The sequence below is a fragment of the Archocentrus centrarchus genome, chromosome 1 (genome assembly GCF_007364275.1).
Source record: "Archocentrus centrarchus isolate MPI-CPG fArcCen1 chromosome 1, fArcCen1, whole genome shotgun sequence".
NCBI lineage: Eukaryota > Metazoa > Chordata > Actinopteri > Cichliformes > Cichlidae > Archocentrus > Archocentrus centrarchus.
In genome coordinates this window covers 36,365,939-36,381,502 of record NC_044346.1, presented here as the reverse complement: position 1 = coordinate 36,381,502, position 15,564 = coordinate 36,365,939, and the positions used below count along the sequence as shown (strand labels likewise).

Sequence of the window (15,564 nt, the reverse complement as noted above, 5' to 3'; positions counted from 1 at the left end):
AGAAATTAGCATGTGTAAAATTTATACAAAAATTATACAAAATGTACATTTTATCAAGTCAGTGTAAAATGTATAAAGTCAGACATCCAACAGTGTGTCAAACACGATGTCACCAATCATCATCATGATTTCTGTGTTTCACCTCTATCGTTATACAGTGAACCTCACTAACATTACTCAATTTACTTACAGTATTTATTAAGTAAGGTATTGTGAGGCCTGTGCAATGAGATTATGGATCCTCCAATAAAATACAAAGACAGAGATGCAATATTTCTGATCATTTAATGTCTACTGCTCAACATATCCCGGTTATTGTTTCAATCTAGATAAACTATTTTTTTGTATAATTAAGGTCAAAGGTCACAGTCAGAGGCAGCTGAGGGTTTTCCTATAGACATCAATATGACTGCACTTCTTGTGACCATAGTCGCCCCCTGCTGGCCACTACACAGAAAGCTGATTTAAGGGGCCTCCACATTAACTCCTGTATGCCATCTTTTGTATACAGTCCATGTTTAGAAGGCATGTCTACGTCTCACGTGATCATCTTCAAGTTGGTCTTGGGTGACTGTCCACAGCTGGCCAGCCTCTCCATAATGTGCAGCGCGGCAAGTCGCAAGGCGGTGTTACACCTCATCTCTACCGCAAAACGCTCCTGCAGCACATCGTTCACCCCCTACCACAAAGAGTTACAACAGAAAAGAAAAGGGTGGAGTAAGTGGTTTGTCTCGTCTGCAGCATTTTGCAGCTAACTGGAGAAAACATGCAAAGCAACACGGCCTGCTTTACTGCTGAAAACAAACTTTCTTCTTCTTTAAGAACTACGAGGCAGGTGGGATTTAATGAAAAACTGCACACTTAGAAACAAGCTGACCTTTCAGCCTGCTGATTTGCATCACGGTGAAATGAGCCAACTGCAGTAATAAGGGAAACATTACAACACTTTGCTTATTGATTTGATTCAGACTTCAGAATCACTCTTAAAGTGAAGAGTCCCGTTTCCCTGTTGATGCTGCAGGTCAGTTTTCAGTGACTACAAAGCATCGGAATAAATTATTTTTCTATAAGCAGCCATTTCACAGCAAATATTAATGACCTTAAATGGAAAACCAATGAAGTATAACAGACAATAAAAAAGAGCAGTGATCTGAAGAGCCTGGCAGCGTGCACGCTCATCAATCTACCTGCAGGTAGAGGTACTCAAAGGCAGCGGGATCCTCCTGCAGCAGCGTCTGCAGGTTTTTGGGCATGAAGCAAACACGGAATAAACATCTATAGTCATGGGCCTCTTTCTTCTGGACCACCTGCAGATACACACATGCTTATGTCACTTCAAATACACACATTTTAAAATGCAGAATTTCTTTTGTGTGTGTGTGTGTGTGTGTGTGTGTGTGTGTGTGTGTGTGTGTGTGTGTGTGTGTGTGTGTGTGTGTGTGTGTGTGTGTGAGACTGTGAGTACCTGCTGTATCCTCTCCTCATCGTGTAGCAGCAGTAGTTTGCTGATGCTGTGCTGCTGCTCCAGCACCAGTGAGAAGTGCTCAATGCGGCTCAGAGAAAGCTTTTCTTTCAGTGTCATCACAATGTCCTGATGTGCAAAGGAAATTACACCTTGAGCGATAATATTTTATAACATCAGGAAACATCTTTGCTGAGGTGAGCTGAGGTCTGAAGGTCTCAGAGTGGCAACAGAAAGTTTCTGAGAAGCTGTTAAATCCAGGAAACAAGAGCACATCTAATCCTAACAACTGCTGAGGAAGTGAGGAAACCACTCAGGTGTATCTGGTGGATTCAATCAAATGTTACCGTTTTATGGTTACAGTTTAATATGGAGGTTGTTGTCAGACTGACTGACATTCAGGAACACTCCTGTAGGGCTTGAGCGTAAAACTTTGCTTTAGATTGAACTCAGAAGGAAGTCAAGAGATTTTTTTCCATTTCAAATCACTTCATGAGCCTCAGCTTCAACTCTTACACCATGAAACTCTGCTACAGTTGCCAAGTGTGTGGCATTATAACAAAGGAATTCATGCCAGGATGGCAGACTATGGTTTCACTACATTAGTACCTTGACTGTGGTGCTGGGCTCAAACTTGAAGGCCTTGGTCTGCCCGTTCTCGAGATACACCTTCAGCACATTGGGCAGGAAGAGCAGCGAGTTCCCCTGTAAACCAAACAAAAGGTCAGGGGTCAAAGAAAACATGAGCAGTGTATATCTTAAAAGAGTAAAAGGGAGTAGGGGGGCCCAGTTCCAACAAACTAAATGTGTTGCAAAGATTCTGTTTGTGTGCAACAGTGTGAGAAATCTGAAAGGTGTGCTGCAGTTTCCGGGTCTACGAGTCTGCTAGGGTCCGGTTGGGAGTGAATGTCCGCGCGCCTCTTAATTTTTTTTATGACTCGTCTGCAGAGAGACTGCACACAATGAACCAGCTGGGCATGCTTCCCTCAAAATACAACAGGAATGCAGATCTGTGGTGCATGCAGCTGTTCATGTGTGCATCCGTAATCCCTGTCTTACTATCGCTGAGATAGTAGGACAGGACAGTCTGGACGTTTCTTTTCTTAAACTCTTTTATTTTATATCAAACTTGCTGTTAATTATTATTTTAGATGCTGCTCTGTCTGATAATCGTCTTTGGGTTCAGTAGGGATATATCCATGGTGGAAAACACTCTAATGTACTTGATTGTACTTCACGGAGAACCACCCTGAACCCTGACAGTGCCTCTGCACCTACAGCCTGTCTAACATGTCTTTGTGGGTACAAACCCTCCTGCATGTCTTTCTTGCTGTGAGGTGACAGTACTAACCTCTACACCACCATGCCACTGGCATCCAAAACAGAGTGAAACCTGCAGCAATATTTTAAGAGTAAAATATATTTACAGGGGTTGGACAATGAAACTGAAACACCTGGTTTTAGACCACAATAATTTATTAGTATGGTGTAGGGCCTCCTTTTGCGGCCAATACAGCGTCAATTCGTCTTGGGAATGACATATACAAGTCCTGCACAGTGGTCACAGGGATTTTAAGCCATTCTTCTTGCAGGATAGTGGCCAGGTCACGACGTGATGCTGGTGGAGGAAAACGTTTCCTGACTCGCTCCTCCAAAACACCCCAAAGTTGCTCAATAATATTTAGATCTGGTGACTGTGCAGGCCATGGGAGATGTTCAACTTCACTTTCATGTTCATCAAACCAATCTTTCACCAGTCTTGCTGTGTGTATTGGTGCATTGTCATCCTGATACACGGCACCGCCTTCAGGATACAATGTTTGAACCATTGGATGCACATGGTCCTCCAGAATGGTTCGGTAGTCCTTGGCAGTGACGCGCCCATCTAGCACAAGTATTGGGCCAAGGGAATGCCATGATATGGCAGCCCAAACCATCACTGATCCACCTCCATGCTTCACTCTGGGCATGCAACAGTCTGGTTGGTACGCTTCTTTGGGGCTTCTCCACACTGTAACTCTCCCGGATGTGGGGGAAAACAGTGAAGGTGGACTAATCAGAGAACAATACATGTTTCACATTGTCCAGAGCCCAAGATTTGCACTCCTTGCACCACTGAAACCGACGTTTGGCATTGGCACGAGTGACCAAAGGTTTGGCTATAGCAGCCCGGCCGTGTATATTGACCCTGTGGAGCTCCCGACGGACAGTTTTGGTGGAAACAGGAGAGTTGAGGTGCACATTTAATTCTGCCGTGATTTGGGCAGCCGTGGTTTTATGTTTTTTGGATACAATCCAGGTTAGCACCCTAACATCCCTTTCAGACAGCTTCCTCTTGCTTCCACAGTTAATCCTGTTGGATGTGGTTCGTCCTTCTTGGTGGTATGCTGACATTACCCTGGATACCGTGGCTCTTGATACATAACAAAGACTTGCTGTCTTGGTCACAGATGCGCCAGCAAGACGTGCACCAACAATTTGTCCTCTTTTGAACTCTGGTATGTCACCCATAATGTTGTGTGCATTGCAATATTTTGAGCAAAACTGTGCTCTTACCCTGCTAATTGAACCTTCACACTCTGCTCTTACTGGTGTAATGTGCAATTAATGAAGATTGGCCACCAGGCTGGTCCAATTTAGCCATGAAACCTCCCACACTAAAATGACAGGTCCAACCCCTGTATATTTTACCTAATTTCGTTTTTTATTTGACTGAACCCACTCTGGCCTTCCACCAGCTTCACAGGCACTCGTTTAAGCACAGGACTTTTTTTTTTAATGCTGGCAATTCAGACTGAGAATACTGAATATGTTTTGCACATTATAACCGACTATAAAGTGAGAAAGTAGAGTCATTTCATCTTCAGCTCTCCTCACACAGCATTTTCCTTCTCATCATATCCTCTGGCCTGTTTCTGTCTACCCAGCTCGTTCCCTGTGGTGAGTCATCTTTCCTGCTGCATCCCTGTTTCTCTTATGATTTTCAGAACGTGCTCGTCTGTATTGACACCTCGATACAATGCAGCATTGATGTCTACGTGTTATGAAGTTGAATTGGAAGGGGTTCAAATTTTAGACAACCACTCCCAAGTCAGCTCCCCATCCCCCGTTTCACATTTTGTCTTCCTTTTAACGATGATAAAAACATCCCCCCCCCTCCCCTCCACCTCTCTCTCTGTCTCTTTACCATCTCCCTCGACCCGTTTTTCTCCTTAATCTGATGTTTATTGTCCTGTAATCACAGACATTAGGACTGGAGGACGGGGAGGATATCGATCTGTGTTTTCCCTGTGTTTAGTAATGGGCTCTCCGGCCTCGGTGGTTTTCCTCACCCTGCTAATTTCACATCCGCAGGCAGGGTGGGAACTCTGAACAACCACAGGCAGATTTATGAAAGAAAAAACTGCACAGAGTCTACAAAAATACTGAATCTAATGCTGATTTTATTGAGTGCCACTCCTCGCCGTAGTGCAGCGGTACGGCTGGAAATCATAAATCCTGTTTGAAAGCTTGTCTTTTGTTTTCTTGTTAAAAACTATAAAAATTCGACTGAAAACTTTTTTGGTTCTTCACAAACGCGACACACAGTTTGTACAGCACCGCTGCACTGGGGGTGTTAAGGTAACAGTTTGCATCCGTAAAGCAGGGAACCTACATGCATGACACTTGAAGCATACTGCAAAAAATCACAGAACTTGTAGAAATATCGTGCTTCCAGACAATTTAAAACCAAAACTCTGAACTCTGCTGCAGACCCGGTTGTGTGTTCGGCGTATGTTACCATGGTGATGTAGCCAGGTTAAAAAGAGACCAAAATTTGTGATGCTAAAAACTCGGTCAGAAGTGCACACCTCTGCTCTCTTTGCATAGTTTTACTACCTGCCTTTATTAGCTTCTACCTGTGTTTAATCTGCTACACCTGTTCCATATTAGCCAGTCACTTCTCTTTGTATATATATCCCTGCTGTTCACCCCAGTGAAGCTTTCCAAATACTGCCCAGAGTTTCTTGTTTTCTGGTGTTCAGTTATTCTGTTTCCAAAGTGAATGACATCTAGGACTGTTTTTGGATTCTCCCTGCCGGTGGCTGTAACAGTTTGTGTTGTGCATGTGCACAACACAAACTGTGGACCTGCTTGTTAAAAAGCATCACTGTTGTGCTACATCACGTCAAATCAGGGAACCTGTCAGATTATTTAGTCCCATTGATCTAGTGTACTAATTTAAATGTATAAATCTCAACAGAGAATATAATGTGAAGATGAGATTATTTTCTATTTTTGGACATTATATTGATTGAAATGATTATGCAGCACTCTGGTTCTGCCTTGTATGGATTTGTTTTGTGTATTGTTAGCCAGGCCATAAGCAAGACAAACATGTAACGATGTATCCTTTCGACAGAACAGCCAGGCCCTCTGTGTATTGGTATTTGGAAAGTACTTCCAGTACTTGGTATTAGCATGTATCTAAAGATCTAGATAGTACATGTTAATAAAAATCGCTGGTTTTCAGTCACGAATAAATGTAATCTGTGCCGTTTGACTGCATTCAGAAACAGTGACAGAGACCGCAGCACACTGATGTCCACCTGTAATATTTGCATCCTCAGATCTAAACACAATGCAGAAAGAAACAACATGAACACTTATTATAACAGATAGAAATGCAAATGGCTGCGATCCGCTTTTATATCGAGGTGCCTGGGGTATTAATGACACCCGTGCACTGACGTGAATGAGAACAGTCCCCTAAACAAGCTACATTTTCTCAGTCATGGCTCAGCATGACCTGCAAATGTGACAGGAACACGAGCTGTCTCCAAGAACCAGTGAAAGAGAGATGCACTATCGAAGCAGTTAGAGGATTTAAAGTTGGTTGGCAGGACTAAGAACACCTGCATTGTCCAACTCACCTGTGTGTGTCCGTTAACTTCCACCTCCTCGGCAAAGTGGACTTTGACAGGGTTGGACCGGAGCTTGGCCCTCTTCTCCGGTGTGATAAAAGATGACTTTGGGCCCTGAGAGGAACACAGGTTGTGACAGGACACGTACGTTTTCTCTTTCTTATAATTTCATCAGCACTGAATTTGATGCAATGGAGACATATTTGAACATACAAGGAAAATAAACACTCTCTTTTTCCCAAGTTGCATTTAAAATAAGAACTTGATGCTGGATTTTACAAACCACTCCAGGCCATAAATGGTCAGTGTTCTTTATAGCATGCAAAAACACTAATACAAAGCCTCTGCTTTAAGTCAGCAAACCAGTCAATAGGTTCCCACAGTGAATGGTGTCTTCATCCTAAACTGCTACTGAGCACCATTTTGAGTTGCTGCAATGAAATTTTGGCAAAATGGACCAGCCCACTGCATCATTTCTTTCACTTTTATTTTTGGGGTGTCTTTGAATTTAGCCTCTGTAGGTTGATCATTTTCATTTCCATCAAACGATGTGGCATCCTTTCATTCCTAACATGTTACCCGCTCCGTATCAGTGTGGATATCCAGCATCATTTCTTTTTTTTCCCCATTAAGGTCTGAGGTGTTTTCAAAGTGTTCCTTTAACTTTTCTGAGCAGCGTATGAATCATGCTGCGGTAACAAAGATAAACATGTTGTTGCCTTCATTACCGCACAACAAGTGACAGTCGGCAGATTAAAGCGCTTGAAGAAACTGTCAAACAATCCTCTCATCTCACTGTCTAATTATAATAGAAAAATCTCTTTTGGTCTTGGCTTAAAACTCTTGTTTTGACACAGACAAATATTTTCTAAGGAATGCTACTAATTCCTTAAAGTTCAGTAATTATTTCCTGAAGGAGCTGGGAGCTATGAATCACTCGGTAAAGGTGCTTCCATCAGCAAAGCGCTGATACAGCCATTTATTTACCGATCTATTTCACCTTAGTGCAAACGCATACATCAACCTCACCGATACAGGCTGAGACTCACACATATATAGCTTGAGTGATGACGAGTGTGTGTGTGTGTGTGTGCGCGCAGAGGAAGAGCTGCCAATCTGAGCGTGGTAACACGGTGTCACAGCTAACGGTGATATAGCGGTGGGACCTCGGTGACAGGATCGTTGCCCGATCCCGAGCCTCGCTGGTATCCTGATTAATGAGTCTGCTGACAGTCTTCAGTACATATTAAAACTGTATGTGTACAACACGTAGTACACACAGTAGACACACTGTGTGAATGTGCTTTTACAACCTAATGAAAATAGGAAACAAGAAATACATTAAGTTCATCTAAAGTGCTGCTGGACGAGGACCAGCCATTATCCACTTAACTGTAAGTCTCTGTGTGCTGTGTGTTTCTTTGAAGTGTGTGTGGCAGACTCACCAGCATTGTTCTGAGAACCGTCATAGTCAACGTATCTGGACACTCCCTAAAAAAACCCCCAAAAAAGCAAAGAAAAAACACAGAAAGGGAGGGCGGTAAGCTCATGCATGATACGCATTGCTTAATTTTAAATAATTGCAGTGTGTGTACCAATAATATCCACATATCCATGTGTGTTTGTGAAAGCAGCTGCCTGTGCAGACCTGATTATCTCAGTAGCTTGCTCTGGGGTCAGGTCATCGACAGAGACGTTATTGATCTTCACAAGCTGGTCGCCAGGGACGAGCCGACCATCTGCGGGCCCACCTGCACACACAAAATGTCCTTGTGTTGTCATGCCCGAGGGTGTTCAATCGGCCTGCACTCGTACCGCAGCCGGCGCTGCTGACAGGCTGCAGCTTGTATTCTAGTGATTTCCTTTCATCTCGCAGGGCGCATAATTTTTCATGCAGCTCTCCAAATCTAACTGCGGGAAGACCAATCACTACACGGCTAATTTGGGGCATATAAAACAACTGTGCATATCTCCAACACATTTAGTGTATTTTTCAGTATTTGCATAATGTTTTATTTGTTATCTCTATGATCCAAAACCAACTGGCTGCTGTCAACGCTACTGATAACCGATGAATGGGCATGTAAATGTGTTTCAGTGCTAATCAAAAGCTATAATGAGAAGCAGAAATCATATTAAACTACGGCACAGTGTTGGTGATGCTTCCCTTTGAACTCTGCATGCTAAACTATGCTCTGGTCAAGCCTGCACGGGAAGGACTCTGAGCTACAATAAACAGACGCTAACACTAAAACAATTTGGAGGAAACTGCATTTTTCCAGTGCACAATTTTAGCAGACTGTATATACAGGTGCTGCTCATAAAATTAGAATATCATGAAAAAGTTGATTTATTTCAGTAATTCCATTCAAAAAGTGAAACTTGTATATTATATTCATTCATTACACACAGACTGATAGATTTCAAATGTTTATTTCTTTTAATTTTGCTGATTATAACTGACAACTAATGAAAACCCCAAATTCAATATCTCAGAAAATTTGAATATTACTTAAGACCAATACACAAAAAATGGATTTTTAGAAATGTTGGCCAACTGAAAAGTATGAACATGAAAAGTATGAGCATGTACAGCACTCAGTACTTAGTTGGGGCTCCTTTTGGCTGGATTACTGCAGCAATGCAGCGTGGCATAGGGTCGATCAGTCTGTGGCACTGCTCAGGTGTTATGAGAGCCCAGGTTGCTCTGATTGTTGGGTCTGGCGTATTACATCTTCCTCTTCACCATAGCCCATAGATTTTCTATGGGGTTAAAGGTCTGGCGAGATTGCTGGCCAATTAAGAACAGGGATACCATGGTCCTTAAAGCAGGTACTGGTAGCTTTGGCACTGTGTACAGGTGCCAAGTCCTGTTGGAAAATGAAATCTGCATCTCCATAAAGTTGGTCAGCAGCAGGAAGTGCTCTAAAACTTCCTGGTAGACGGCTGTGTTGACCTTTGACCTCAGAAAACACAGTGGACCAGCACCAGCAGATGACATGGCACCCCAAACCATCACTGACTGTGGAAACTTTACTCTGGACCTCAGCCAGCGTGGATTCTGTGCCTCTCCTCTCTTCCTCCAGACTCTGGGACCTTGATTTCCAAAGGAAATGCTAAATTTTTGAATGGCTTTTTTTCCACAATCCTCTCCAGGGTGCAGTTATCCCTCTTGTTGTACACGCTTTTCTACCACATCTTTTCCTTCCCTTCGCCTCTCTATTAATGTGCTTGGACACAGAGCTCTGTGAACAGCCAGCCTCTTTAGCAATGACCTTTTGTGTCTTGTTCTCCTTGTGCGAGGTGTCAAAGGTCATCTTTTGGACAACTGTCAAGTCAGCAGTCTTCCCCATGATTGTGTAGCCTACAGAACTAGACTGAGAGAGCATTTAAAGGCCTTTGCAGGTGTTTGGAGTTAATTAGCTGATTAGAGTGTGGCACCAGGTGTCTGCAATATTGAACCTTTTCACAATATTCTAATTTTCTGAGATACTGAATTTGGGGTTTTCATTAGTTGTCAGTTATAATCATCAAAATTAAAAGAAATAAACATTTGAAATATATCAGTCAGTGTGTAATGAATGAATATAATATACAAGTTTCACTTTCTGAATGGCATTACTGAAATAAATCAACTTTTTCATGATATTCTAATTCTATGACCAGCACCTGTAAAAGAGGGGCACAGCCACCATGACATCAGCCATTGGTTAGAATTGTGAAGCCTCGAGCTCGTTGCTGAGTTGGTGTTTTGAAACTAGGCGTGACAAGCCGGGGGTGGATGTGTCTGAGAGACCGAGGGATGCTGCGCCCTCATACACTCACATCCAAGAACATCCCCAGCTTTATCATCCTTTTTTGACTTTAATTGGAACCATAATTTACAAAATGCACATTAGGCTGTATGATACTAGCAACTGAGATCAAACTCATTTGGAAATTGTTTGCTGAGGTCACAGATCAAAGGAGTCAGGCTGTTTTCCCAAACATTTCCATCGTCTTTTATTAATAAACCCCATCATCCACCAACATATGTTTCTTCTGTACATCAGGTGACCCTATAATTAAGAGTTATTTAATTCTGATAACTGAGCTGCTTCATCTAAAATGAACGTGGACAGATGCTGGCAATGTTGATGGGCCAGAAGAAGGCTCTCAAATACAGGATTCATATTTCACAGTCAAGATGCTGCAGCACGTGTCGCAGACGGACAGAGAGGACAAATTGCACCAAGACTCAGTGGGGGTCACTGGAGACATGAGCAACAGTGTGTGTGTGTGTGTGTGTGTGTGTGTGTGTGTGTGTGTGTGTGTGTGTGTGTGTGTGTGTGTGTGTGTGTGTGTGTGTGTGTGTGTCTGACAGGAAGAAGCAGATGGTGACCGAGAGGACAGGAGACTGAAAGGTAATCTGACCCTGGACCTCAGGCAGATTTAGACCCATGTGCTTTTGTAGGAGAAACACAGGCAGGATATAATATACAGTTATGTATTTAATAGCAGTAATTCCTTTTAGAGTCTGTATTTGTGTGTGTAAGTTAGTGTTCTTTAAGCATGTCCCATCTTAGTATTACAAGACAAATAAAGAAACCATACAATTCTCATTAGTTATTGAGATTTTGCAGTCACCTGACTGCTAACCACGTGACATTAACCTGTCCGCTACTTCAGATGTGTGCCAACGTGGAGTCCAGAGCATAAGGCCCAGTCACACAGGAATCTACTCAAATCCCAGCTGCAGTTGCTTTGGTTGCCAGGAGATCGCTGCAGTCATCTACAGTTTGTGTGTAACAGACCGACTTGTCTGCAAACACTCGCCTGCTACTCTCTGAGTGACGGTGAAACAGTGAAAAATGCAGCAATGGCGACTGTTTGCCTTCAAATTAAAAGTTGCACCTTTTGAAATGTGTTGACTGCAGCGCTGAGGCACTTTTACTTTGAAGGCGAACAGTCTCTGCTTCAAGTTTTACTGCTGCTCGGCTACTAGATAGCAACAAGTTGGTGTCTTCCACACAGGGCTGGGTGGTTATACTGGTTTGGACTGAAAAATCTGTCTTTATTTTCATGATGATATGAATTTTCCATATACCATAATACCAGTGAATGGACTAAACAACGTTTTAAATGTGCACGGCGTGTTTCAGTGGAGACCCATTTCGCTGCAGCACCACAACACCACGGGCGTGCCCGCTTGAGCGAGTGCACTAAACTTTAGAGGTGGGAATGGCTGCCAGTGAAAGCTGTAAAAAACCGTACAGGATGCTGAAGATGACCAGGAGGAATTAACACTAAAAAGATGAGCCGCGTCTGGAGGTTCTTCGGATTTGTGCTGCAGAGCACAAGTGGTCTCTGTGGATAAGGACACTCTTGCATAACCCCTATAGCATCCCTATATTCATGCTCTACTTTCACATTCATGCTATCTGACACATTTCACTTATAACAAAGTTCATTATCAGAAGTAGTGTGTTAGTTGTCGCACAAACACAAACTTGTGTTACAGTAGAAGTCTTGCCACTTTGGCAGCCAACTTGAAACATTTCTGTACACAATTTGGGGCAATTATTTGGAAGAACTACCCGTTAATATCAGGGGCCACTGTATCATAAAAAATGCAAAGAATCACCAGTTAAATATAATTAAAAGTGTTTAAAAAGTTTGCCACCTTTGCCCTAAAATAAGGTTTTATAGACCTGATTTTTAGGATTCTTTGAGTGCCATGTCGCTCTCATAATTCTCAAAGGCACTGAATCCTAGCTAATTAAGAATATAAGAATTTATCTCCTTCAGATGTGATTTATAGCAGACTCTTGCCAGAGGAAAAACTTCTGAGCTTCTGACTGAGGAAACCCTTCGTGCAGCATGTGCTGGCAAATCCTTCTGTCTCTGTAAATTAATTTAGTTAAGAGGACTGATTTAAGGTTTCCAACCATACCCCCAGCTGTATGCACATTCCACCTCCCAGTCTTACTCATATCCATCTCTTGCATAGCAGACTGCATATTAGGCATTTGCCTGGAAGTGATTCTTGGAGACCGCGCACGGTCCAAAAGCACATGCAGCCCGAGGGCCTCAATCATGTGCTAAAAACTCCATCTTCCTTGAATCCTTTCAGGTTTGTTGTCTTCCAAGAAAGCTTTGCACACACACAGACACACACAAGCACATTAGTATCACAGTACATTTCCTCTGTTAATGCAATTCTGTGTGCATGTATGCGGTATCTGCTCTCTCGGAGGTTTCGTGTTTGTCAGTTTGTGTTGTACAGTGAACTGGTCAGAGGCCTGCAGGAGTCTGGCACGGCTCCACTCCTTCATTTGCTGAAGAGATTTACTTTATGCAAAATAAGGGCACGGCTCTGGAGAGAGCAGGGAGACTGAGCCGAACAATTTTCTGTTCCCAAAAGAACAGGACATACAGAACTTTACCTCCTAACAACTACAGCCTCACTGCATGTCAGTGCTGTTAGCTCTTAGACTGCATTAATATATCAGTCCTAAACATGTTAGTAATATATTTAATCAGCTTAAACAAGCAGTAGAATAAAACTGGAAAGTTGCATGGAATCACTTTTTCTTTGCTACTTTAAGGGGGAGAGGGACTAATGCTGGCCTGATGCAGTAGCAAGTTTGTACCTACAGAATGAATAGTGGAGTAAGTGGAAGCACTGCAACACTGCAGACTGTGGCAATGGAAACTGACTCTTGGCAGGTAGGATGAAGTCTCTTTGGGAGAAGACGCCTAAGCTGGTGGAGAGGCCTCTGTAGCCTGGCTCAGCTAAACATGCAGCATCAGCTTTAAAACAAAAGCCCCTGATTCAAACTAATAATGCACTCCTGCTCTAAAGGTAATGAAAAGTGCTGCAGTTGTGTTAGAGGCCTACAAATCAATGCATAGAATGGCTATTTAAAACACAGCAGGGTTCATTGTGAGATCCTTTTGTTTCAAGCTCCAGACATCCAAGTTATGACTATTCCCTGAGAACTGAGCTGCTGTAAATGTTGTCCTACCTGGGATGACCTCCTGCACCAGGATGGGGTTCTGGGAGGAGAGTGTGAGGCCATGAGAGTTGAGGCTTGGGTCGCGCTGGATCTGAACATTGAAGCGGAAGGGGTAATTCCTGTGGTCAGAGCCGCCGGACTCTGCTGTCTTCCCTTCTGCTGCAGCCCGATCCCTGGAGGGGTAATTCAGAGTGACATCTTACTGCAGTATCTGCATTTCTGCCAGAGCAGTACTACTGTGAACAGCCTCATATTTGTGTGGATAACAAAAACGAGGAAAGAATACATATATAGAGTGAAAAGCAGCAAATTACAACATGAATTATTTGTTGCATATTTACAAATACGGCCTTTCTCTGATAATGATTACACACAGCTGCATCCCAAGTCCAAGACATAAGTGAAATTAAGACTACAGATAATTAATTTAGACATTAAAGAAGACAGCATACCTGCTCAGAGAGTGAGATCTGCTGCCTAAGTCTCGGGACCGTCTCAGCCATCGTCCCACCACCTGCTCTACCCGGCTGGTCCTGCGGGACGGGGAGCGGCTCCTGTCCTGCACCTCCATTTACCTGGAAGGGGTTAGATCTCAGAAGAGTCATTTGTGCAGTAGATTTGGTTAAATGGCTCCACATTAAACAAAGACCTAATGTACAATATTAATGTTTCATGAAAGAATCTGAACAGGAGGCTGGAGAGCTTATTTCTGTGTTTACCTGGAGGGAAAGCAAACAAGCCTAAGACCACAAACATGGTCCACAAAAGTGTGTAAAGACAAGTGGCAACACTTGGCAAAGCTGCAACACATGTTTGACTAGGATGAATACACTCAGTATAAGCTCTTAATCGCTCTCATGACAGGATAGAAAAAGCCTCTTCAGCCAGAGCTCCAGAGAGCCGGTCAGCACAGCAGCTTTCAGCTTCTGTTGTTTCATGTGATAGAAATCCGAGCTGCAGCACTGAGACAGCACTGCAGGTGACACGCTGCAAACTGCAAACAATCCTGCACATAGCATTTACCTGCTTATGAGCAAATCTGTGTTGTTACATGACAACTGTGGGATAAAATCAGACTCCACCTCATCATTGTAAGTGCAATAAAAATGTAATGATAAGAACCAGCAAAAAAAAGAAACTTTGGAGACACACACACACACACACACACACACACACACACACACACACACACACACACACACACACACACACACACACACACACACACACACACCTTCTGGGTATTAGATATTTGGTATTTGGGTGGAGGCCAGCAATGATGTCACTTGTGGCATCATTGGTACCTAAAAGGCTCTTAGCCCAAATTATGAGCCAATCACTTAGTCTACGAGTCCTCAATAAACATCAACATCAGTAGTTTATAAATTCCAATAACAACAATGTTTCCCTTGCATGTGTCCCTGTTGTGTTGCTGTGAGACAGGTGGTACTTATAAATAATTGTTGATAAGCCATGTTGGTTGGTGAGAGGGATCTAATGGACCTGGGTCACCTCTGGCGTCTGTGGGGTTTAGTCGGGCTAATGCACGAGTCTGCAAATGCAGTAGTGAGTTAATGGGCCTCTGTGGAGCCATTCAGTATTTGAGGCAATGCCATATCAGCTTACATGCATGTGTACATTCATCAAGACCTACAGACTTTAGCAAATTAGAACATGATTTGACTGCACTGGTCAAGTGCTTGTTTTGTGCAAAAAAAAACATGCCAGTACAGCCAGTTCTAAGAAGAACGTTCAGCAGTCTGAATTTAAAAAAACAAACAAACTAAAGAGAATAAGAGCGGCAAAAGCTGGATGACATCACTTTGCTAACGGGGAATATCAGATTCTGCTGCCGATGCCTCGTAACACCTGAACGAAAGTTAGAATGCATGTTTGCTCAAAACAGGGACTCTGGATTGTGTCTCTAATGGCTGCACCTTACAACAATGGTGGCAAAATATTTACTAATGCTGCAGCCATTAAAACAAACAAACAAATAAACAAACAAATAAGACTGCAGTCTTGACAGCAATTAAGTCAGACACACCATGAAAGGGAGACGCTGGGGTGGAGGTGGGTTGCAAAGTGGGCTGAAGGTGAGGCAGGCTACACAACTTAAATAGCTCAGACTATATGAGATCTGCCAAGTGCATAAAATATCATCTGAGACATCAGCTGATGTTGGCTAATGTGAGATCAG

General features: G+C 43.0%; 1 protein-coding gene across 1 annotated transcript in view; it reads right to left on the bottom strand.

Moving 5' to 3' along the window:
* Window positions 1–15,564, bottom strand: part of frmpd1a (FERM and PDZ domain containing 1a) — a 44,337-nt gene that overhangs the window by 9,376 nt on the left and 19,397 nt on the right. The window contains exons 3-11 of the mRNA XM_030719670.1: window positions 13,817–13,939; window positions 13,374–13,537; window positions 8,015–8,117; window positions 7,812–7,857; window positions 6,376–6,480; window positions 2,072–2,167; window positions 1,466–1,591; window positions 1,188–1,307; window positions 543–679 (exon numbers count right to left, since the gene is read on the bottom strand). Coding sequence (XP_030575530.1) covers window positions 543–679; window positions 1,188–1,307; window positions 1,466–1,591; window positions 2,072–2,167; window positions 6,376–6,480; window positions 7,812–7,857; window positions 8,015–8,117; window positions 13,374–13,537; window positions 13,817–13,935 — 1,016 coding nt within the window. The 5' untranslated portion in view covers window positions 13,936–13,939. The remainder of the gene's footprint in view (window positions 1–542; window positions 680–1,187; window positions 1,308–1,465; window positions 1,592–2,071; window positions 2,168–6,375; window positions 6,481–7,811; window positions 7,858–8,014; window positions 8,118–13,373; window positions 13,538–13,816; window positions 13,940–15,564) is intronic.